This window comes from Nycticebus coucang, chromosome 10, assembly GCF_027406575.1.
Source record: "Nycticebus coucang isolate mNycCou1 chromosome 10, mNycCou1.pri, whole genome shotgun sequence".
NCBI lineage: Eukaryota > Metazoa > Chordata > Mammalia > Primates > Lorisidae > Nycticebus > Nycticebus coucang.
Window position 1 is genome coordinate 87,108,044 of NC_069789.1, and position 25,586 is coordinate 87,133,629.

At 39.6% G+C, this 25,586-nt stretch overlaps 1 protein-coding gene across 10 annotated transcripts in view; it reads right to left on the reverse strand.

Moving 5' to 3' along the window:
• The window catches only part of RABGAP1L (RAB GTPase activating protein 1 like), a 754,150-nt gene that overhangs the window by 5,759 nt on the left and 722,805 nt on the right, over nucleotides 1–25,586 (reverse strand). For 9 of the 10 annotated variants that reach the window (XM_053605154.1, XM_053605152.1, XM_053605153.1 and 6 more), the window contains 5 exons: nucleotides 20,144–20,254; nucleotides 13,635–13,739; nucleotides 10,601–10,684; nucleotides 6,466–6,537; nucleotides 979–1,176 (listed from right to left, as the gene is read on the reverse strand). In XM_053605154.1, coding sequence (XP_053461129.1) covers nucleotides 979–1,176; nucleotides 6,466–6,537; nucleotides 10,601–10,684; nucleotides 13,635–13,739; nucleotides 20,144–20,254 — 570 coding nt within the window. Of the gene's footprint in view, nucleotides 1–978; nucleotides 1,177–6,465; nucleotides 6,538–10,600; nucleotides 10,685–13,634; nucleotides 13,740–20,143; nucleotides 20,255–24,045; nucleotides 24,273–25,586 lie in introns of those variants that run through there. The other variant, XM_053605163.1, reaches the window with a different exon arrangement.

Sequence of the window (25,586 nt, forward strand, 5' to 3'; positions counted from 1 at the left end):
ATATGGAGGGCTTGGATTTTTACTGATAATGTAAGCATGAGTGAATAACAATTCCAAAGACGAGATCTTTACCCTAGAGAAGATACCAGGTCCACAGCAGATGTGTGGCTGAGAATGGCAAGTGGGATCTGGGTTGGTGCCATAGCAGGACACGGCTGTGGATGAGAATCTTTCTATACTTGGTGGAAAGGAAATGGAGAAGAGTCCATCAGAAGCCAGGACTATTTTTCTAATTGTTATCCTCCAATATGGAAAGAGACAATAGGGAAAGGGATTTGGCAAAATCAGCAAACAATAAAAAGAAGCTCTGAAGAGCTCGGCGCCCGTAGCTCAGTGGTTAGGGCACACCGGCCACATGCACTGAGGCTGGTGTGTTTGAACCCAGACGGGCCTGCTAAACAAAAAACAATAACAATAAAAAACAGCCAGGCATTGTAGCAGGCACCTGTAGTCCCACCTACTTGGGAGGCTGAGACCAGAGAATCTCTTGAGCCCAAGGGTTTGAGGTTGTTATGAGCTATGACACCATAGCACTCTACCAAGGGCGACAAAGTGAGACTCTGTATCAATAAAAAAAAAATTTGAAACTCCAAAGAAAAGAACGGTGTCAGCTAACGTTCAGCTGTCAGGGTAGGGATAGCACAAAGGGTTTGGCCTTTCATTTTTAGGATCAGCAACCAAAGTGACTAAATTCAATGAGAATTTAGCAAAAAAATATCAGGGTCAACTAAAAAGGAATATGCCTAAATTCTCACAAGATACAATTTTAATTATTAAAATTTTATTTAAAACATGAATTTTTTGAATCAATGTTAAAAATACACGATAGAAAGAGTGATCATGCAGGATAGAAAATGTATTCATCACACGTGATAACATCTTACGATGCTGACCTAGGCAAACATATTCTAAATGACTAGAGTACCTGGACCATTAACTATTTATTTTTTCTCGACATTCCTTTATGAAATCACCAACCTGGATTTTACACTTGGCTTCCACCAGCTGCAGTTTGGTTTGTGCCAGTTCCAGCTCCATCTCCCTCAGCTGCTTCTTAAGCGAGTCCTTCTCATCATCCGTTTCAATTCCCTGGTCCTCTCTGCTTATGGCTCCTAGTTTCAAAGTGCCCTCCTTGCTGAAAATGTCACTGCAATGTTTGCATGCCATCATTTTACCCTAAAATATCCAAAAGAGATAACCAACATCAAACTGTATGCCATAGGCTAAATCACTCGCTAACATAGTATATGCTTTCTTTTTACAATACTGCTTATTGTTATCAGACACAGACCCATTTCTGAAAAGAATTCTTTTTCTTGTGCTGTAACCAAAATGGTCACAGTCAGCCCCAAACCCAACTATCTAAGACAGGGGCTCCTTTTTTCTGATGGTATTTCTAGAAATACACTAGGAACAGAAAGTATCTCTTTGAGATTTGTTTTAGAAATTTTGTGCCATCATTACTCTCACTAGATGCTGAACTCCGTATCCTATGCTCTACTTATAAAATGTCATTTAGTCCTAGAGAGACGGCATAAATAAGTTCTATCATGTTCATATCATCCCAAGCTTACACATAAAGAAACTCAGAGATTAAGTAACTTGCCTACGGTAGACGGCTATCCTAACTAAGCTGAATCTATCTTTGCAACAATGCCCATGTCCTGTTGTCCAGCTTTAAGCAATGAGGATTATTATTCAGTAATGAAAGTAACTGTACCACATGCCGGGACTGCTAATCAAGCACATGGCACTAAACAGCAACTCTTTCAAAAACAATAGTGTTGTTATTTTCTTACAGTATCTTCAAAAGCAGTTTATTAAAGATAAAAGATATTACACATTATTTCCATTTAGGTGTCCTAGTTTTGGACAACAAGCTCAATATGTCCACAACCATCACTATGCACCTCTCTTCACACACACACAAAGCAACTCTCCACCACATTTCCATGTCACTGTGCCTGTCTCCACCACCTAGGCCTGAATGAAGATGTTGGTGTCATCTCTCATTAGCTTCTCCTTCATCCCATGTCCAGCTGATCATTAATTTCTTCCTCTGACATGTCCACACTCTTCTCATTTCAGGCCTGAATCCCTAAAAGACACCTTCTAAGTCACCTTTCTTATCCCCTCCATAAGCCACTATTCATATTCCTGCCAGGTTCATAGTCATTAGATACTTTAAAAATATCTTGTCACTCCCTTACTTAAAAACCTATGAAAATAAAATTAGCTCAGTATAGGCACACTGTACATATATGATCTGTAGTTATTGTTGATGAAATAAAATGTTAAAGAAGTAGCTTAAATAACTAAAAGTTTACCAAGCTGGGTGAGCAATTTTATTAGGTTGAACCATGTGAAGGAAGAAGGATATAACATCCAGCAGAGGGAAGACCTCCGTGTGCACAGACACGGCCCCACCTTCAGTGAACGTCAAGAAATTTTAAATGGCTGTAGCAGAAAGTAAGTGCTGCAACAGAGGTAAGAAGTGAGATGAGAGTTCTCCATGGCCAGGTTGTGAAAGCCCTTAAATACCATGCTACAGAATCCTGATTTTATCCTATAGAAAATTTATTCATTCTCCCTACCAAGCCTCACACTACATGTTGAGGACAGAATCCTGAGCTGTGTGGAGCTGCAGTCTGGCAGCCATGCTAAAATGTGCTGAGTGCTGCTGATTCCCACCCAACGCCCACCTCTCCTCCTTCCTTCCTTGCAGAACCCTAGTTTTGTTTGAGCTGGCAATGTATCTAGATAAAGGTGACATTTCCCAGATTCCCTTGAAGCTAGGAATGGTCATGAAAATAAGCTCTGATAAATAAGCAGAAGGGTGCTGTGGAACTTTTAAGAAGGCTGCTTAGCAAGAGCTCACTCAGCTGGAAGGAGGCTCTTACATCCTCACATCTCCTTAGGGCCTAAAATTCTAGCCCTACACTGCTTTTACATGAAGTAATACCTTTTGTGTTTATGCCGATGTTATTTTGGATTTCCTATATGTGATCCATCTAATTCTCAACTGACACACACAGTAATACGTTCACGTTTATATTTAGGATTGCTCACTCTGATTAGGGAGTAGAAGGACTGGGGGGATGACAGTGACAGAGGAAGGTGGACAGAGAAACTGGAAAATCCATGAGCTGTCACATCAAACCAAATGAGATGAAGAGGAGAAAGGGGTGGGGTATACTCTATGGCTAAGGGTATAGACCAGTGGTTCTCAATCTTTCTAATGCTGCAACATATTTTCATTGTTAAAAAGGGGTCACAACCCATAGGTTGAAAACCACTGGTATAGACAGTAGGGCCTGACTGCTTGAGTTCAAATCCTGGTTCTACCAGCTGTGTTACCTTGACCAAATGAATGACCTGTTTTGGGCCTCATCATCAATAAAAAAGAAGATACAATAGTGTCTATTTTCTGGGGTAGTCATAGAGCTAAACGGATAATACACATAAAGCCTTAGGATGCTGTACATAGTAAGTGTTTAATAAATTTTAGTTGTTTTTGATTCTGGCTAAAACAAGTTTATAATCCTCTTCCTGAATGTCATGGCCTTTCAGAGGTAGTTCTATCTACTTATACAATATTCATTTCTGTTCTTTAATAATAAAGAACTTTATCTTTAAGAAATTACTGATGTAATATTCTAATTACATCAGTCTCCACAAAGAGACACAGAAATGCTCATTCATATGTCTGGGTTTTCACTCACATTGTTTCTTCTTTTCTTTCTTTCTTTCTTTTTTTTATTTTGGAGACAGACTCTCACTTTCTTGCCCTTGGTAGAGTACCGTGGTGTCACAGCTCACAGCAACCTCAAACTCTTAGGCTTAAGCAATTCTCTTGCCTCAGCCTTCCCAGTAGCTGAGACTACAGACACCCACCACAATGCCCGGCTATTTTTAGAGATGAGGTCTTGCTCTAGCTCAGGCTGGTCTTAAACTCGTGAGCTCAGGCAATCCACCCACCTTGGCCTCCCTGAGTGCTAAGCTTATAGGCATGAGCCACCATGCCCAGCCACTCACATTGTTTCTTCCAGAATGTATTTTTAAAATCCTTCTAACTAGGCTGTATGAGGCTCAAGCACGTAATCCTAGCAGTCTGGGAGGCTAAGGCAGGTAAGATTGCCTGAGCTCAGGAGTTTGAGATCAGACTGAGAAAAGTGAGACCCTGTCTCTACTAAAAATAGAATAAACTATCCAGGTATTGTGGTGGGCAACTGGAGTCCCAGCTACTTGGGAGGTTGAGGCAAGAGGATCACCTGAGCCCAAGAGTTGGAGGTTACTGTGACACCTCAGCACTCTACTGAGGGCAACAGTGAGACTCTGTCTCAAGAAAAAAAATAAAATCTTCAAACTAAGCTCTACCCATCCTGTTTTAGCCCAATCTCCTCCATAAAGACTTCTTTGGTCTGTAGTTCTTATGATTTTCCTTTCTCTGCAACCCTGGCTGTCAGAGTGATACTGTTTCCTACGTGTTTCATGTGCATGTATGAAACTTGTCTAATATGGAAATTTTAAGCTCTTTTTCCTACGTAATTTCTATAACAGAATGGTGGTCTAACAGCTTTACGCACAGTAGATTCTCTTTATTGACTGATCAATATAAATCCTTGTTTAATTTTTGTTTTCGTAAAGGTTTCAGTTCAGGATAGTTAACCTTTTATGCCAAAACACTTCATTAACTTAATCTTGGTCAGGATGCCTGTAAGGTACAATGAGTCATAAATCCTATCTAGAAAGAAGCACAAAGGTAGACCAGAGAGGGAAGATAGGAAACCAAAATTTGAGCAGGTTTGGAGGGGAGACCACCAAGCCTATATCACTAGTGATTTCACATAGATGTTTCGTAGACTAAGAAAAAAACACTTTTTGAATACAAGGTCTTTATATGTCGGGTACTATTCAAAGCACTTTATATACATTATCTCATTTACCTTCAAAATGATCTTATGAGGCTAGTAATGTTACCTCTAGTTTGCAAAAGACAAAACAAAACTTAGAAATGTTGTTAAATTATATGGCAAATTGCTTAGGAAACATTTATTTACTTATTTCAGTGTAAAACCTGAATATATTCAAATAAGATAATTTCAGGTTTATGTAACACTGGTCTAAAGAGCTGATTGTGCCAACATTTCTTTTAAGAATACCAAACCATAGCCAGGCATTGTGGTGGGCACCTGTAGTCCCAGCTACTTGGGAGGCTGAGGCAAGAGAATCGCTTGAGCTCAAGAGTTTGAGTTTGCTGTGAGCTGTGATGCCAAGGCACTCTACCTAGGGCGATACAGGGAGACTCTGACTAAAAATAATAATAATAAAAAAATACCAATCCAGGCTCAAGCCTATAATCCTAGCACTGTAGGAGGCCAAGGCTGGAGGATCCCTGGAGCTCAGGAGTTAGAGACCAGCCTGAGCAAGAGCAAGACCCTGGCTCTACTAAAAATAGCAAAAGCAGCCGCGGGTTGTGGCAAGTGTCTGTAGTCCCAGGTGCTACTCAGGAGGTTGAGGTTGTTATGAGGTATGCTGCCATGGCACGCTACCTGGAGTGACAGAGTGAGACTCTGTCTCATTAAAAAGAGTACCAATCCAGGCTGGGTGCGTGGTTCACACCTGTAATCCCAGCATGTAATCAATCCTAGCACTCTGGGAGGCCAAGATGGGAGGATTGCTTGAGTTCAGGAGTTCAAGACCAGTCTGAGCAAGAGCAAGACCTCATCTCTACAAAAATATAGAAAAAATTAGCTGAGCATTGTGATTATATGCTTATAGTCCCAGCTACTCAGGAATATCTTGAGCCCAGGAGTTTGAGGTTGCAGTGAGCTATTATTACACCACTGTACTCTAGCCCAGGGTGATAGAGCAAGACTCTGTCTCAAAAAAAACCCCAAAAAACAAATAACAACAAGAAAACCATCATTTGGTTACTATTGGTTATATAGAATAAGCAATCACTTTCTTCGAATAGAGAGAATTTTATCACCAGGGGCAGCATATACACAAATGCCACAGGTTTTCTTTAAAACAAACCTCTAAAAATCTGGTGAAAGAATCAGTTACTCAACTTGTGTTTTTCCAGCCCAGTTCTATACTGCCATGGGATTGACTGTTAAAGAAAGAGGTGAGATGATTCTCCTGCGCCCCAAGCTGAAGCCCCATCAATTCCAGCACAGTCAGATGTGGGCTGCTGAGGGCCCGCAGGTTCACAGCAGCCAAGAAAGCTACCCAGCTCATCAAACTCTGTGGTTCAGTCACTTCTTACAACAAAGCACAAATCCTACCGCCTTTGCTGCTATCTGCCCCTGACTGCCCTTTTAGGGAAGGTGGGTGCAGCCGGATGAGAGGATAAACTTCCTGAATCCTTTAGGTGGGGGGGTGTTGGGGTGTCCTTTCAGGTACTCATAGGTCTGTGTGTCTTTGGGAGAAATTTTACCCCGGAGCCATTTCTTTCCTTACCTTTACCACTTCCAGCTCCTCCTTGCTGGCTGTTTGCTGTTTCTCCAGCCTGGTACTTAACTGCGAACAGATCTAAGGGAAAGAAGAGTTTTTTACTAGAAAACGGAACTTTTCCAGCATGTGCACATAACTATTTATCAACTCATATATTACTATAGCATATCTGATCCTAGAAGGGATTTTGCATATGAATAGCACTACAAATGCCAGTCACTTCTGAAATGAGCAGCAGAAAGCCTCAGAGTTCCATGTGGAAAGCACAACACTATCTTAATTAGAGGAAACACACACTGGATGGACCTGGCTTCTTTCTATCACTAGCCTTCCGCAACTGGTTCCAATGAATTCCTGACCTCGTTTTGGAATCGATCTATAGAATCTTTGCTGAGTGTCTACCTTATACAAGGCACTAGGCTGGAAGTCAGATGAAAAGCATTCTGAACCAGAAATGGCTCCTGTTCACAGCCACAGTATCTGTTTTCATCACAAAATTGTCCTTAAGTAATGGCTGAGAGAATAAAACAAAGTTAAAATGACCAGAAAATAATAGACCAAAACTCTTATCAAGTGTTTTGGAAGCATAGCATAGAAATTAAAAGCTTGGGTGTTACAGCCAAAGTGAGTTTAACACTAGTCCAACTGTGCTACTTTATAGCTTTGTGACCTTGAGTAAATTTATTAGTCTTTCTAAGGCTTATTTTCCTCAGAATTAAAAATTCACACAATTGCTGTGCTGTGGCAATTAAGTGGGGAAAAAAAGTATGTAGAAAGGTTTAGTCCAGTACCTGCCCAATAATAAGTACTCATTAAATAAAATCTATTTTTTTTTTTTTTTTGAGACAGAGTCTCAAGCTGTTGCCCTGGGCAGAGTGCTGTGGCATCACAGCTCACAGCAACCTCAGACTCTTGGGCTCAAGCGATTCCCTTGCCTCACCTCCCAAGTAGCTGGGACTACAGGTGCCCGCCACAATGCGTGGCTATTTTTTGATTGTTGTTTTTGCAGTTGTCATTGTTGTTTTAGCTGGCCTGGGCTGGGTTCAAACCCTCCAGCCCTGGTGTATGTGGCCAGTACCCTATCCACTGAGCTACAGGTACCACTGAATAAAATCTGTTATTATTATTGATTCTGAAATAAGATGCTACCAACTATTAAGAACAGGTAGAAATAACTGTTTCAAAAAATATGTTTAAATAAGTGTTATTTCTAAATTTATTTATAAATCCAATAAATATTGGATGTTTAAATCCGTCGACTAATAATCTTTTATTTTAGGAAAATGAATGAAAAAAATAGTGGATGTCAAATTTTAAAGTATAATTTGTGCTAAAAACATATGTGGTCTATCTCTATTGTCAAAACAGACATTTTTAAAAATCCTAGTCTATCAAACATAGCTCTGGAGACCAGGGCTTACTTTTTGAGTGTGGTTTCCAGTTTTTCCAGATCCAAACCTGGACAACAGGGAGGGAGGGGAGGGGAGGGAAGGAAAGGGAAGGAAGGAAGGAAAATTAGGCCAGGTACTGTGGCCCATGCCTCGGAGCCTGAGGCAGGAGGATTGCATGAGCTCAGTAGTTTGAGACCAGTCTGAGCAAGAGTGAGACCCCATTTCTATTAAAAATAGAAAAAATTAGGTAGGCTTGGTGGCACATGCCTGTAGTTCTAGCTAAGGCAGGAGAATCTCTTGAGCCCGAGCGCTTGAGGTTGCTGTGAGCTATGACGACACCACTATACCCAAGCCAGGGTGACAGAGCAAGACTCTGTCTCCCAAAAAAAGAAAACAAAACAAAACAGAAAGATAGTTCTTGTAAACCATAAATCCTTTTAAATAAACCAAAACATTCTGAAATATAGCCAACAATAGCCAATTCTAATGCAGAATACATTTAGATTATGTTTTACATCCTAATTATCTTCTTCAAGCAGATGGGTCTGTTGCCTTTTGCATTGCTTGAAGTGCTTGCCAGATGATATTCAAGATAGTCCCAAGGATTACTGCCTGAAGAGTACTGCATATGGTGGCCACCCTGATATAATCTGGCTATTGAAAAAACGCATTTGCAGTGATAGCAAGTTCCATAGCACATGGCTTCTAATGTTCCTCATATTGGTTAATGTCTAAGGATCTTTTTCCCTAGTTACCCAAATTCAAAATCTAAAATCTACTCAATGTTATCCCTTATTTAACAAAAAATGACTACCTCTTCTTTTTCTCTTTCCTGAGTAGCTGCGATTTATAGGTCCATGCCATTGCACCCGGCAATAAAATGATTATCTTTTGTGTTTCCTTCTTTTTCACTTTTGTTATTACTTATTTAGTTCTAGGACCTATTTCTTCTCACTTGGATTCTGGTATTCGGCTCTTACTGGTCTATGTCCTCATCTGTGGATCTCTCCACTTGGTTCCACATTTCTCACTGGGACATATGAGCACCAACAATATGTTCCTGATTGTAACACTATCCTGATCAAAAAATCCTACTACAATGGAAATAAAACCCAAACTCCTCAGCCCTAAAGACCTGCCTTGATCTAGGCCCTAATGCTTCTTTTCTATACTTGAATCTGTTACCAAATAACATTTTTTTCTGTTCACTAATCTACCTCCACACCTTTGCACATGCTATTCCCTCCTTCTACCACTTCCATTCTCTCCTTCTGAGTCTCCAAATATCCAAGTTTCACCAGCCTTTGAAGCACAGATCAAATAATTCCTTCTCCAGGAAGGGTTTCTTCATTTCCCACATATAGTAAGTTCCCTTTCCTCTTATTTATCTCCCCATTGTCTCCCCCATTACAAGATAAGATTGTGAGGGAGAAGAGATTGAATGGATTCATCTTTTTGTCTGCTAAAGTATTGAGCCTCACAGGCAGCTGGCATGAAACAGACATAGGCTGATTATCAGAGAAGAGTAAGACAGCTCTGAGATCTTATTTCTAAACAATCTTTCATAGATATGACGACTCCTTACAGAAAGATGTTCCTAATGTATTAAGTGAACTAAAGCTAGTTTCAAAAATAGGATGAACAATCTAATCCATCCTGTTTGTATATATTATAAATGTATCAATGTAGCATTTATTTCTACAGCAACAATGTGTACTCAACATATTAGGATGGGGCAGCACCTATGGCTCAAAGGAGTAGGACGCCAGCCCCATATGCCAGAGGTGACAGGTTCAAACCCAGCCTCGGCCAGAAACTGCAAAAATAAAAACAAAAATAAAAATAAAAGTCAACATTTAAAAAAAAAAAAATATTAGGATGATTATCTCTAGTTAGCAAGATTAAAGGAGGTTTGCTTTCTTTGTGCTTTTCTGCACTATTCTAATTTTCCACAAGAACATAAATTTCACTTGTAAGCAGAAATACAATTAAAAAGTAAAGGCAGTAAACGTTAGACTTTTAAGTCCCATGTGAGGTAGAAGCCCCCAAGGAGATCTCTGGATCAGAAGACGGCATACAGTGCCTTAATTAATTCCAGAAACCTGGAACTGGAGCAGTCCACTCAGGGTCTCTCAGCAATGAGGAGTCCTTCCCAAGTCCAGACAACTGGAAGAACAGGAAGATACCGCTGGAGCTGGAATGAGGGCTTTCTGAGACCACTTGCGTGATAGGGCCAGAAACATCGTCAAGGAGAGTGATCATCTTAAGGTTCACAGTAGAAAGACTCCTGCCTGCATGGGTAAGGCCACGTAGCCTTGTGGGAAAAAGAGCGCCCACATTCTGTACTGTGACAACAAAGGACACACCGGATCCCCTAGCCATTGTTGTTGAATACAATCACAAGAGGCACATGTTACTAGTGTGACCTATTGGAAATTAGCTGCTGAGTGAAACAGAGACAGGATCTCAATGGTAATCACAGGTTTCCTGTTCCTCTAAATCTACCAAACATTGTAACAACCAACAGATTATTTTGGTCAAAAAGACCTCCAGAGTTATCAGCAAGTATGTTCAGTCACCGTCCATTTCAAAGGAGAGAGGGAGCCACGAAATTTAATAAATCCAGAAAACTGTTCTTAAAACTCTAAGAACAAAATGTTTTTTTCTTCCCCCAAAGAAAGCAACAACAAAAATAATTACTTTATAGCAAAAAACTGTACCTAGGACCACGTGCCCCGGTAGCCCATTACCTGCTTATACTCAGCAATGATGGCTGTCGTCTTCTTTATTTCATATTCTGCCTTCTCTAGCTGTTTTCTGAAGACTTCTTTTAGCTGAAAGGAATGAGAAACATCAAGATTCAGAAAGAATCTTAATGAATTTTCACAAACATCTCTATCAAGTTGTCCCGATTCACAGTCAATGACAATGGTAACAACGATATACATTTTCTTCACTGAAACTACATATTGATAATTTGAAAAATCCAATCATCTCCAGAGATGTGGAAATCCTACTTTCTTTCCAGTAAAAGTATAAGATATGTGAGCAAATGTATAAAACTGCTTATGTTTGCTTTTCTAAACATTTTGCTAAGTAAGTGTCCATTTGGATGTTACCTTCAGCCTTACTAGAGCCTAAAACAAAATACCAAGGCAACAACATTGCCTGCTACATTTGTTACTCTTGATACTGTATTATAAATGACTGAAAAAGACATTTTCAGACTTCCTATTCATAGTCCTTTACTGTTGCTGTTACCTCTCTGATGGCAGGAACAAAGAGGCTTTGGAGACTAGAGTCAAAAAAGATGGAGAAGGAAAAAAAAAGATGGAGAAGGATAAGAGCTCTTGAGAAGGATGGGAGATTTAAGGACTAAAGAAACAGTGACCTTAGACGTTAAAGTAACACATTCTGCAAGTACTTATTACTATTCCTGAAAAGCTGAATTATGAATGTTGCAAAAACTTCAATTCTGTGGTCTGTCTGGACAAACTTAATCTTTAAGTACATAATCAGAATAAAGACACACACTCTGCACCATAGCATCCCAAGTTGCTAATAGAATATGCTTTGTGCATGTTAATTGATAAATTATTGCAATTTATAACTGGACTCCTTATCATTAGAAGATTTCTGAACTTTTTTGTATCTTCTAGATTCTAAAATTTTAAAAGCAATTTAGAGCTTATACTGATTCAAACTTAATTGTTTACATTAATCTCTATTCTTTTTTTTTTTTTTTTGAGACAGAGTCTTACTATTCACCCTCAGTAGAGTGCTGTGTAGTCACAGCTCACAGCAATCTCAAACTCTTGGGCTTAAGCAATTCTCTTGCCTTAGCCTCCCAAGTAGCTGGGACTACAGGCACCCGTCATAATGCCTGGCTATTTTTTTGTTGTTTAGCAGGCCCAGGCCAGATTTGAACCCGCCAGCCCCAGTATATGTGGCTGGCCCTCTAACCACTGAACTACAGGTGCCAAGCCTACTCTCTATTCTTGATCTGATGTAATTTGAGGACATAAAAAATACATTCCTGTGTTAAGATTTCACTAACTTTAGGACAGACTTAGAGAGCTGAGAGGCTCTGAGCAAGTGTCACTAAATTTCTCTAAGCCATAGTTCCTTCATCTGAAAATGAGAATAATTTCTATCTCACAAGGGTACCATAATGACTAGAACAGGTTACACGCACACAGAACAGGGAGACAGAATGCAAAGCATCTTGTTCTTTCCATATACTAGGTGAGTACTCAAGTGTCACATTTTAGGTATTATTAACCAAGGGCTAATATATGTCTATTGAACCATGGGGCAGGTAGAACAAGGGTTAAATTTATTCACCAAAAATTGTATTCCTTACCTAAAGTACTGAAGTGGCCCAGAGAAAGCAGGAGGTAATGAAAAAACAAACCCATCAAGAGGCCTAATAATCTACAAAGTAGGTAATCAGGACTTAAAAAATTTTGATGTTAAAAAAATATACCAAAAGACTCATTTAATCAGATCCCAAGGGGGAAAAAGAAATCATGGAACACTTTTTTTTTCTTTTTTTTTGTAGAGACAGAGTCTCACTTTATGGCCCTCGGTAGAGTGCCGTGGCATCACACAGCTCACAGCAACCTCCAACTCCTGGGCTTAAGCGATTCTCTTGCCTCAGCCTCCCGAGTAGCTGGGACTACAGGCGCCCGCCACAATGTCCAGCTATTTTTTGGTTGCAGTTCAGCTGGGGCTGGGTTTGAACCCGCCACCCTCGGTATATGGGGCTGGCACCTTACCGACTGAGCCACAGGCACCGCCCCCATGGAACACTTTTTGAAAATCCTTGAAGGTGCTAAATGACACATCCCTCTATGTGTAAGTTTACTGGAACTTTTTTAGGGTTGCTTGGATATAGGTCTTTGAAATCCTTTATGCTTTGTTTTATTTTCAGTATTACTGACATTTCAGAATGAAACTCATTAGAATAAATTAACCATGATCTAAGAAGTTGTTTCACATTGTAAGTTAGTTATATTAACAAAATTCAGACAAGTTCTTGGCAGGGGACTTTAACTGTTTGTGAAGAAAATGGAGCCCATAATCTAATCTGCATCATCCCTGTGGCCAGGACTGATGGAGTGAGGACAGCCTGTTCTTTCCTAATGAAGACACAAGTTTCACCTCCATAGGTGGAGGCCTCTCTGCCCCTAAGCTATACCCCTTTGAAATAGTGGTATCTTTTAGCTTATTAGCCTTAGAGCTCACATGAAGAGTGTAGGGTACTTATTTCAAGGCTGGTTCTCAAAGAGTTTCTTTCTATTCCCCCTGGAAACAGGTTTGAGAGCTTTGCCAGGAATGCTGACACTCCTTCAGCCATGAATCAGGAAAAGGAAGCCTGAGTGATGGAGGCAGAGGCTGTGTGGCAACTCCCAGCAGAGATCTCCATAGGCTCTCAACTTAACAATGCTCATAAACTACTTCAGAGAAGTCAATTATCTTGGAGATATGACAAAAAATTTGCAGATTCGTCAAAGCTCTTGGATCATAATTTCAAATTACTAAACTTAGAGAAAATTCAACACTCCTGCTAGACATCTCAGTAAAGGCAAATTCCTAAAAGCTGTTCAAGGGTAGAAGAAATGTCAAAAATGTCAAACAAAAATGTTGAGTGAGTAGACTCAACAACTTACATTTACTGCTTCCACATCACCCTTGATTTAAAATAAGTTTAATTTTACTTCTTTGTAACAGTCAATTCCCTCCCAATGTAGCTGAGTAGAGGAAAGCCCACACATGCTCTACCTGGGCAGTCTCTTCCTCTTGCTTCCTCTTCTCTTCTTCGGTCTCCACCAGCCTCTGTTTGGTCAGAAGGAGCTCCTTATTCAACACATCTGCCTTGTCTTCCGCCTGCAAATCAGCACGTAGCGACAGTCATTTAAAAGCAAGGATGGTATGTATACTTTCTCTAATTCTATCTCCAGTTATTGTTCCAAAATAACTGCAAGCCATTCTTTTTCCTAGTTCACCTGGGGGTGGTGGCTTTCACTGAATGCCAACTATGTGCCAGGCACTTGGCATGCATTATTTCTAATCTTCACAACAATACTTTTGCAGATGGCAGTGAAGTTTGGAGGATCAAATAAACTGTCTGGGGTCACACATCTAATATTCAGAATCATGATATGAATTCAGATTTGAATAATGTCAAAGCCTACACTCTAAATGCTTTTCAAACATGTTTAGATGTCACAACAGCATCACACTGTGCAGATGGACTTGATGAAGGGATAGAGCCTCGCAGAGAAGCTTCTCATTGGTGGTGTGTGGGGCTGGATTCAGGGAGGAGGAGGGACAGGCTTATCTGTGGATAACAGGTAAGAAACTCAGGGCCACTAACGCAGGTGAGTATAGTAAAGAGAAATTAAGACCAAAACCCTATGATAGAGCAAGCCAAGAGGAAAAGTGAAATATGGACTGGGAATCCAGGAAGAAAAGACCGTATTTCTAGAATAGCCAAGAGGAACTCAAAGAGGGCAGCCTGGTTCTAACTTGGACACAGAGCCACGATTAACTATGAGAGCACAGTGAGTACATTTCACCTTGCTAATGTCTGTTTTCCACTCTGAGGCTCTCTTGTCATCCTTAGGCCTCAGCTCCAAGTTCACAATGCACTGAAGCACGCCCCGAACTTCTCCCCTCACCCCATCTAAATTAGCTTCCCCATCTGCACCTTTCATATTTCCCTTAATAGTATGGCTCAGACATAGTATAAATGTGATTGATTTGTCCTGCCCCCTAGACTTTAAGCTCCAGGAGGCAGGACCCCTGTCTCTTTTGTTCGTCTCTAAATCCCCAACACCATGCCCAATGCCAAGTACAGAGCAGGGGATCTGTATGTAATTTGGTTAATGAGTGGATGTAGAAAGTCACTGTAGAAGCAGACTGTGGAATGAAGGAAACAAGAGAGCCACAGGAGGATGGGCAGAGAAAACCCAGATGCAGAGGAGAGGCACTTATTTGAAGAAGCTGTCCTTGGCTGATAGCAGCAAAACTGCATCTAGGTAATGGTGAAAACTGGCCAGGTGACCTTCTGTCTGTACTCTACCCTCTCTACCCCATTCCCAGATGGTCAGGCCAGCACAGTAGGCTGAGGACTGGCCAAGTGGCCTCTGCCTGTATTCTGCCATATCTCCTGCGCGTCCAGATGGCCAGGCCAGCACAGTCTGCTGGTGATTGCAGAGAAACTACATTCCAGCTGCTTTGTCCTTGTCTTCTAGCTCCTGACGGCCCATGCCCAATGGATAGAGCCCTGTTTGCAGCTCATTTGGAACTGTTAAATAGCGAAGGTGAAAAAGTCCCTTAAAGTCTTTAAGACTCTAAAATTTGTACTTATGAATATGATTTTAGGGGAGGCAATCTACACAGCAAGTGAAAATATTAAAATTAGAGGTAGACATCCAATATATACATATACGTTGCAAGTTAAGTTTTCATAAATTGGAAGATATCTAGATCTGCAAGCCAGATGACTGAGGTTGTTAGCCACAAAGCAAGGAGACTCTTCCGAAAGTCTCTGGCAGATGGTCATGTAGCATTTGGAGAGCAGCTGCATTGATATTTCAGTGTTCTTAAAAACTAACCAAATCTATCCTCTATAACTGTAGCCCACTGGTTCAAGTTTACCCCAGAATGTCTGAGCCCTGCTAATAAAGAAGATCATAATGAAACCTCCTCTTACAGTAATTTCAGCAATTTCTCTTTTAGAGAAAGTCATCTTTTTATAATATATAGTGACAGTCTGAAATAAATGATTTTTAAGTTTGGTCTCTGGAAAAGACAGTTATCTAAAATTTTTGCCACTGTAAACTTCTGAATAAACAATGCAATACTGACGTACGGCAACAAGCTTGCAGATGTCTTACAGTTAGATGTCTTACATCTGTAAGTTAGATGTCTTACATCTAACTGCTTTACAGTTTTGAAAACCACTATCCAAAAAGGGAAAAATATCACACCCCTAGGAAAGTTTTTTGAAACAACTAAATGCTGAGAAGATCTATTTTTTTTTTTTTTACACATTTTTGCGGAATACTCTTCATTAGGTCAAGGTAAGGCAGCTTCATCCTTTCTATTGTTACCACATCCGACATCTGCAGCAGCTGTTGTTAAGTCCTCTATGGGAGGAGGTAGTTTTCCTGGAAATGTCATCCAAGGTTTCTCCTCTATGTTAAATCATGAAGTAGGAGCAATTCATACATTCATCAGAATAGGACCAGATCTGAAATAACTTAGGTCTCCCTCTAAAAATGGATTTCTGGATCTTTGTACAGCTAAACCCCCTTAAGTAGAAATTATCTTTAATATTAAATGAACATAACAGTAAACAGATCCACAAATTCTATCTTTGAACTCATACTGTAATACCTTCACCATAATTCGATAAGTAGATCGAATGGAACACTGTCATTATTAAATCACTTACCAAATTCTTATAATGTCCTTTTTCTTCTTGAGACAGAGTCTCACTTTGTCGCCCTTGGTAGAGTGCTGTGGCATCACAGCTGACAGCAACCTCAAACTCTTGGGCTCAAGCAGTCCTTTTGCCTCAGCCTCCGGAGTAGCTAAGACTACAGGCGCCTGCCACAATGCCAGGCTAGTTTTAGAAACAGGGTCTTGCTCTTGCTCAGGCTGGTCTTGAACTCCTGAGCTCAAGCAATCCATCCACTTTGGCCTCCCAGAGTGCTAAGATTATAGGCATGAGCCACCATGCCCAGCCCAGGGTTTGCTATTTTAATTAAAAGATCTGATTTGGATAAACTGGGAATGGAAAAGTAGTAGGCAAATTGGGTGAAAGCAGGCGCAGCCTTCTCTTTCACTCACAGGCTAAGTTCCAAAAGGCAGAGTCCAAGTCTTTTCTTTTTTAAAGAGAAGGAAAGAGAGGTGTAGAGGGAGGAAAGAAGAGAGTGGAGGAATGATGCTATTTTTTTCTTTAGGGGCTTATTAGTACCTACATAAAGTACCTAGGTATTCAATAATCAATTATTTCGGGAGTACCCATAATAGCAGTTATTCTAGATTGAATCACAGAAAAGATTATATTGGTGGTGAAACTATTCTTAAAATAATATTTTTCTGATTATTAAAGTTATACATATTATTTAATATTATATTCATATATGTAATATGCATATTATAAGGCACTTTATTTTTCTAATTATTAAAAACTATAATGCTCATTTTTACTTAACCAAGGGTGCTTAAGTAATTTAAGGTCTTTCCATAAATTAGAAAAAATATATAAAGATGAATATAAAAACTGGACTTAATCTTACCACCTGGAGATTCCCAGTAGTAACATTTTGATGTACAGTAGAACCTCCTTATCTGACCACCTCCCTACATTGACCACCTCCTTAAATTCACCTATTTTTCATAGGTTGGGCATGCACCGATCAGTCCATGCACATGTACCTATCAGTACACTAGGGCTAGTTCCTACCTTGCATGTGGACCAGTTTGTGACAGCCCCTTGTGTGGTCAATTTACAGAGGTTCCACTGTATGGAGAGAGCAGGACATCTAGCTTCTAAGCATGAAACCTTCATACCATTAGCAACCAAAGAGAGAATTAAATATGGGTGATGTTAAGAAAGACAAGAATAGTTTTGTTCAAAAATGTGCTCAGTGCCACATCTTGGAAAAGGAAAACACACACAAGACTGGCGCCAATCTCCATGGTCTCTTTGGGTCAGGCCGCTGGATTCCCTTACACAGATGCCAATAACAACAAACGAATTGCCTGGGGAAACGATTCACTGACGGAATATTTGCAGAATGTCAAGAAGTACATCCCTAGAACAAAAATGACCTTCACCAGCATAAAGTAAAAGGCAAAAAGGGCAGACTTGATAGCTTATCTCAAAGGAGTTGCTAATGAGCAGGGATGGCCGCTGCCTTATTTGTTATAAACAGAAATGTCTCATAACTTTTTTATGTGTACCATAATTTAATTGATCTCATATATCAGAATTCAGATCATGAATGAGTGGCAGAATATTTTTGTTAGACAGTCCTGATTTGACTAAGATTGGCTTGTGGTTAAAGAAATATGATCAGTTTTTTATATTTTGATAGTGATTCCAATTCTGTAGATGCTATCACTATTATTTTCCCCTTCTAAAGAAATGACTGAACTTGATTAGTAATGTCCCACCTTTCACAAAGATGATACATTGCCATCTCAAAGCCTACTAAAGATTGGTTTTATATTTATATTCACAGAATATATTTATAATAAATACTGGGGAAATCCCTTCACAATCTTAGAACCAGCAAGACTCACTGACAGTCTAATTCGTGTTCATTAGCCTATTAGAGGTGAGGGCTGGAGATGAGGTGGCAATGTTTACTTCATATTTTTGGTTTTAACTATGCCAATTTAATTCCTTGTATCTACTAAAATGCTGCCTTTTATTTATTGAAAGGCATTTTAATGGGCTTTATATATAATACAGAGGATTATCTAGCACTTTTCACCCAAAAAGTATATATGTGTTAGTTTCTTCATTTATAAAATGAGGGACTGAAATAATACTTGCTTCCTGGAGTCATTACGGAGAAGAAATGAGATAATGCTGATAAATTGCCATCTTCCGTTCTTGGCACATAGTAGATACTCAGTAAAAACTCAATTTTGTTATTTGTATAAACCTCTCAAAGGTTTAATAAATACTACCGACTACATTCCTCTCATTCTCCTTCGTTCATTTTGCTGCATCCCCACTGAGTCCAACTGGTTGAAAATGTTTTCATTTGGTTGGCCAGCTCAAGAACACTATTAATGGACAAAAGATTCAAAATGGCAGAATTAAGTGTTTGTCCAGTGGCGGCAGAAAGCTAATATGAACTAAAACTAGCTACAGTGCTGACTTAGCACAGTAATTACATTAATGCATTCATTACATAGTGCAGCAGGCTAAGTCTGGTTCTGCCTGAATGGGAATCCCTCTATCTTCTTTACTTCTGACTATCCGATTCACACATTTCCCATCCCACTTCTAACAACTTCCAAGTGGGCTGGCTAAATGGAGTTTGTGGCTAAAAGGGCCACAACTTAAAAAAAAAAAAAAAAAAAAAATCATTCATTTTCTGGGCTGCTTTTTCTACCTTCTATATATCCTTTGTCCCAAGCAGCAGTTTTAGGTTTGTTTCCAAACTCCGTTTAGTGCTGACTTGCTCTGTTTCCTCCTCACCCTGGTAGCACTATTTTCCTACACAGTGGTCTTATCTCCCTTCTTACTGTGGTTAAACTTTTGAGCTGCAAAATCAGCTGTTTGTATGGGTAAAAGGGAGCATTTTCTGCCATCCTTCAATTTTAAACATTTATGCAGATTTATATTATTACTGGATTTATATTTTAAATATTGTCAGTGCATAGTTACACCACAGGTAATGACTCTTTTTTTATAGGCTTGACAGCCTGACTCTAAATTTTTCTGACCCTGCACCATCTGTTGAGAATATTTTCTTTTTACGAGTCAGAAAATAGAGTGGCAATTTTAAATCCACACAGAACTGTTTCCATGCTGCCAATTATCTCTGAAAAAGCCAGCAACAGAAAACAGGAGGTCCTAAGACTGTCAGCACTGTTGGAAAGAACAGGAACGTTAAACAATTTAAAGTCTTCCTAGGCACAGCTAATATTGTTTGAACACATACTTTGGAAGTGCTTCACCTTATTTAATTCTTATGTCATCCCTATGAGGCAGGGACAATTTTCTTACTGTAGACAGGTTAGAACTGCCCAGGATCACGTGGTTCATAAGTGGCAGTGCCGAGATGCACACCCAGCTATTCTTGCTCTTAGCCACTATGATGCCCTGCATTGCAACAATCCAACTCTTAAGGTATATTTATATTTCATATAAAACTTCACATCTATTATAGATTTCTTCCTGGAACAAAAAGTAAGGTGCCTCCTAACGTTGGAGTGCTATCAGTAAGATGTACTCTTGGTGACGATGTTCTCAAGTAACTATGCCAGCTGCCCTTAGTAGAGGAAAAGTACTGATATAGGTAAGTTGTACATGCTATGTGAGAATGACCCAAGCCCTTCTCAAAGGCTTGCATTTCCCACTCTCTCCAATTAGCATAAGCAATCCCACCGGCCACCATCCATTCATCTAATCAAGAAGCTCTCTCATCTCAAGAACAAAGCAAGCCTGGGGGTGGGGCCACAGTAGGAGCACTTGGGTCCTGGTCCCAGAGGAAGTTGTTACAGTCTCATTCCTACCTAATGAATGACAGGTTTACCTGATCCAGGTCATTCCGTAAGGCAATTTTGCTGGTTACTAGTTCATGGGCGAGGTCATCATTCTCTTGTTCCAACCTCATGCTGGCCTCCTGTAATCTTCGGTTCTCCCTCTGTAGGAAAAGAGCAACAGCCAGAGGGTGGTCATTAATGGTTGGACTTAGAGCAAAAATAAATGAAACTGGTGAGGAAAAACAAACAGCAACAGCAAAGTGAACTTTGAAGGTGTAAAAAGGGGAAGGCGTAGGTGGCGCAGGAAGGCAGGATTGCTGTCTGGGAAACAACAGTGAGTTTAGCTAGCGGTGCAGGTGCAGCACTCTCCCCAGTGAAACTTACAACTGTCCCTCAAACTTTCAGATGGTACATGGTTATAAAAAATGTGCCACGAAGACAAGACTTCCAAACATACCCCAGTCCTGTGAACTTATACCTACATAGATATAGACCTAGAACATAAGACAAAGGCAATTCCTTGACACATGTACAGCAGTCCCACCCTTGACCTCAAGAGAAACCGTAAGATACAGTAGAAATGAAATAGGGAAAAACCATTAGACATTTCTTTGAATTGTTTTGCCAAGACCAGGGTTCAAATTAGTTGAGTGTGTATTTAGGAACACTAAAATTAAGAATCAAGATACATGGGTTTATGACTTTGCTATCAACTGACATTTTTATTCTCTAAGTAAAGAGTACATTTATCTTTCAGAACACCTATTTTTTGTGTTAGAGAGAACAACAGTCCTTATGATAAGGTCTCTAAATGTTTGTTTAGATTTTTTAAAACTTCAGATTAAAGGATTCCTAGTAAAATAAATTGCTGAGCCTTTTTCTCTTTTGAACTCCCTGGAAAAATCTGCAACAGTGTTATATAATGTAAGAGCCAAGTCATTAATTAATGGGTAAAAGGGAGCATTTTCTGCCATCCTTCAATTTTAAACATTTATGCAGATTTATATTATTACTGGAGCAAGGCCTCCCCCTTAACTAGCCATTATGAATTCTGTATGTACACCTGTATTTTTGGAATAGCGATTTCACTGCAAAGTATCAAAAGTGCCTTCCATAGAAGGCAGTTATAGGAGATTCAAAAGAGAGCTGACAGGAAAGACTTCAATGTGATGAGACCTTCCTGTTTTTCACATTTGCAGTCCTAACAGTCTTTTCTGCAACCGTGGCAAAAACTCAGATAAAGCGCTGATACAAAACCAGAAGACAAATACATGTTTTGGAAAATAGTGTATTATACTCAGCATACCTGGTAAGGTTAAGTTTATTGTCTACAGAACAAGCTGGCATTGTTATACAGAAAGAAGCAAATCTCATCTTCTTTTTTGTTTTGTTTTGAAGAAAGGCTAAGGAAGAGATGGTAAATGCAAAGTCTGAGACTTTCCAGTAGGCAGAGGATCCCTACAGTGGGAAGGCCACTGGAGAAGTTTAAGGACAAACCTGCCCTTTGATTATAACCAGCCACCAGGGCCCATATCTGTCCTTTCTTCTGGAAAAAGCAGACTGGGATAAAAGCAATCTTTTGGAAAAAGCAGAGGAATGTTAAAACATTCTTGAAAAAGATATATGCTAAAAAAGAAAAAAACAAACTTAAATACTTGTAAATAAATTCACAATAGCATTTCACTTAGTGTTAAAATATGAGAGAAAATATCTAATAACAGAGTAATGCTTATGTTATCTTGTAGGAAAAAAGGACAAATACCTGAGAAATCCCATTTTTATAACAACATGAATAACAGATATTAACTGTGGTTAGTAGATGATCTTTATTGTTTTCCTTGTCCTTTTAAAAAGGTTTTCAAGTTTTCTAAAATGAGTTTATATGATACATTTGCAATAGGATTTTTAAGCTTTTTAAAAGTAATTCGAAATTTCAATTCCACTGGAAGGATAAATGCCAAAATGAGAAAATGTTTAAAGCCTGCTACTGTTAGAAGGTCACATTCTACATGAGACCACACTATCTGCTCCTTTGTAACCAAGATGTAATGTACCCCCGAGTACTGCCTTGCCAGGAACCTTTCCCCAGATATTCCTGATAATATTCATAGTTATAGGGGCAACTTGTACTCAGCAAATTCTGTCTGTTCCCTCAATCTACAGAAGTTCTATTCTCCCACAGAAATGTGATAAATGTGGAAGCTAAAAAAATATATTTTTAAAAAGCCAGGGCATGTCTACAGTTGAATTAACCCAATTTCTAGCATGTGCTAGAGAGTTAGTCTTTATTTCTTTTTTTGTTTTTTTGCAGTTTTGGCCGGGGCTGGGTTTGAACCCGCCACCTCCGGCATATGGGGCTGGTGTCCCACTCCTTTGAGCCACAGGCGCTGCCCGTTAGTCTTTATTTCTAATATAACTACTACTCCCCTTTGTGGAAACAATGTATATACTTGTAGAAAACTTAGATTTTAAAAAAAGCTTTGAGAAACTTTTTCAATAAATTTCCTTCTACGCAGGAAAGAGGAGCAATACCCAGCACGATTTCAACACAATGCATTTCACAATGCAGACGGCCGAGGCGAGGAAAGTTTGTTCTCATTTCTTGACAAATCCCTTCAAGAGACTAAGATAAGACTACTTCTCTATCTATTCCTGAGTTAGGTACCCTATTTATACTCAAATTGTACTTGTAGAACTTCAAAGTACAAAAATCTCCCTCAACTATTATTTACATTGCATTAGCTTGGCACAAGTAAAGTGCTCCAGCTACCAGTTTTTCAGGTTACAGTTATTTGCTCAGAATTGAGTTAAAAAAAAAAAAAAAAAAAAAAAAAACCCTCCAGGTAAATTCACAGGATGTTTGTGGAAAAGTACTTTGTTCAAGTATTAAAAAAAACATAACCAGGTAGCTACTACACCACTGATTAGAGATAGAAGTCTGATGATCATGTATTATATAAGAGAGAAATATGAACTCAGCTGAAATTCTGACAGGTAACTTCTCATGACAATGGCTGCTGCAACAGCCATTGTAGGGACAATCGTGGAGAAAAACTTGGGAAAAATTGAGTGAGAGTCCCTACCAAGCAAAATAGCCTAGGAGGCACACCTACTCGCTTTTGCTTAAGCAATGAAGCTTTCAATTCAGTGTCTGCAAAGCAAGCAACACAGTGGGAAGTGTCAGACTCCTGCTCTGCACTCACAGACAAGTGGGAAAGCAAGCTACGGGGCCAAAAATGCAGTATCGTCCTCCAAAGTATGAACCTGAGATGGTAGCAGGGTGTCCCAGTGCTACTGAACACTACACTCAAACACTGCTACTGAGATGGAGATTTTCTATGAAGAACTTGTCCAAACTTACATGGAGGGTTACACAGATGACATTACTTTGGTTGTCTTTTCCAGGCTTTACCAAGGATCCAAAACTATTTTCAGTCCTGAAAATAGCTTCAAGAAAAAGTTTACCTTTGCAATAGAATGGAGAAGAGAGCTAAGTTTGGATGGACTTGGGAAAGTTAGTAGCCATGCTTGATTCATTTTGAAATGTTGACAAGGGCTACGCATAGGAGGCTGACTTAAAGGCAGCCCTGGTAACCTCAGTCAGCCCAGAGACACTCACATGCTGTGAGTTTGTATGAGCAGGTGGGCCGAGGGCTCAGAGCCTGTGGACAAGGCAGCAAATTGCTTCCCTACTGTCTTTCAGAAAAGATTACAAGAGATGCTGCTTACACAACCCTGAAAACTCCTATCACACTGGCTGAAACATACTCCATCTCACACAATTCACACCACTGGAACAAAAAGCAGACAACTGTCCTCATTAGTTCCTTCCCCTCTTGCATAGAGAATGTACAGCTGGGAAAGTTTGGTTAGTAACTTTTGGGAGGAGGATACTGCATTTTTCAAAGAGACAGACATCAGTATCATAGACACACACAGATAAAAAACTTACCTCCTCAAAAGTCATAGAGCAACTACCGTTTTCAATCATAGGTACAAAGACAATTGAAAAAAAAAAAGAATATCCAATGAAATTTAACACCTATATATAGGTAATATATATATTTATGAAATGGCAATAACAAAAACAGACAGTTGTGAAGGCTCTTTGGCTTCTCCTTAGAGTGTCACACACTCTAAGTTCTCCCTGTGACTGCAAACATTCAGCAGGAGAAAGTACACTTGAGGCAGCCAGTGGGCAAGTCTCAACTCGGGAAAACTCATAGGCTAAAACTCCTCCCTCTCTGCACGCCACTTTGCAGCTTGCAGAATGATGAAAATGCTACATGTGGGACTATGAGAAACTTCTGTGTGAGTTGTTGATACTGTGTTATTAAAGCTGGGTGGAAGGAACTTCCTTATATGACAAAGTCAGAAAGCTTGCAAAATAGTTCATCTTCAGGTGAAAGAATGAAACTGCTGGGCAGGCAAGTGCAAAAGAAAAACTGATGCCAGATCTTGTTCATATCTGAGAGCTGAAGTCTGAGTGAAGCAGTTCAAGGGATGGTGAACGTCACAGTATAAAAGCAGAGAAATGTGAACTGGCAATTAAATGAAAATAAACTAAGGTTAAAGGAAAAAATGATGGCAAGGGAGGTGGCCTTATAAACCTAGCTCAATATTTTGGGTGTGTTTTCTGCTGCTATGATGAATTCTTGGCACATGTTTTTGAAGACATTTAGAGGTCAGGAAAAAATGTTTTCCCTAAAACATGTTCCAGCAATTTCATTACTAACAACACACTCAGCTCTCACATTCTTTCTTTTGGATACCTCTTTTAAAAGAGTTGATAATCATCATATTTAAATTTTCAGTTGACAGTTTTTTGACATACAAAGACACATGCCTATAGATGAAATGTTTAAATGCCTATATTATCCATAAATGAAGGTTCCAGAAAGAAAATCTGGATATTTGAAGCTGTTCTATCTTCACATCCAATCTTATCTTTCTGGTGGGAATTAAAAAAAAATTAAATGTCAAATTAAAACCAAAATCTTATCAGTAATAAATGACAGCTGGCAAACCAGACCTCATGTCTTTTAGCATTTAAAAATCAATCTTAGATTACATTCTAGCACAGAGGTCAGCAAACTTTTAATGTAAATAGCAGATAATAAATATATTAGGCCTATGGTGGTCTATGTTAAAATTTTTCAACTCTGCCAGTATTATGCAAAAGCAGCGATACACAGTAGGTAAACAAATAGGTATGGCTGTGTCCCTATAAAACTTTATTTATAAAAACTGGCAGTGAAGGCTGGGCGTGGTGGCTCATGCCTATAATCCCACCATTCTGGGAGGCGGAGGTGGGTACATTGCCTGAGCTCACAGGTTCGAGACCAGCCTGAGTCAGAGTGAGACTCTGCCTCTAAAAATAGCTGGGTGTTGTGGCCGGGGCCTGTAGTCCCAGCTACACATGAGGCTGAGGCAAGAGAATCACTTGAGCCCAAGAGTTAGAGATAGCTGTAAGCTATGACTCCACAGCAAGCA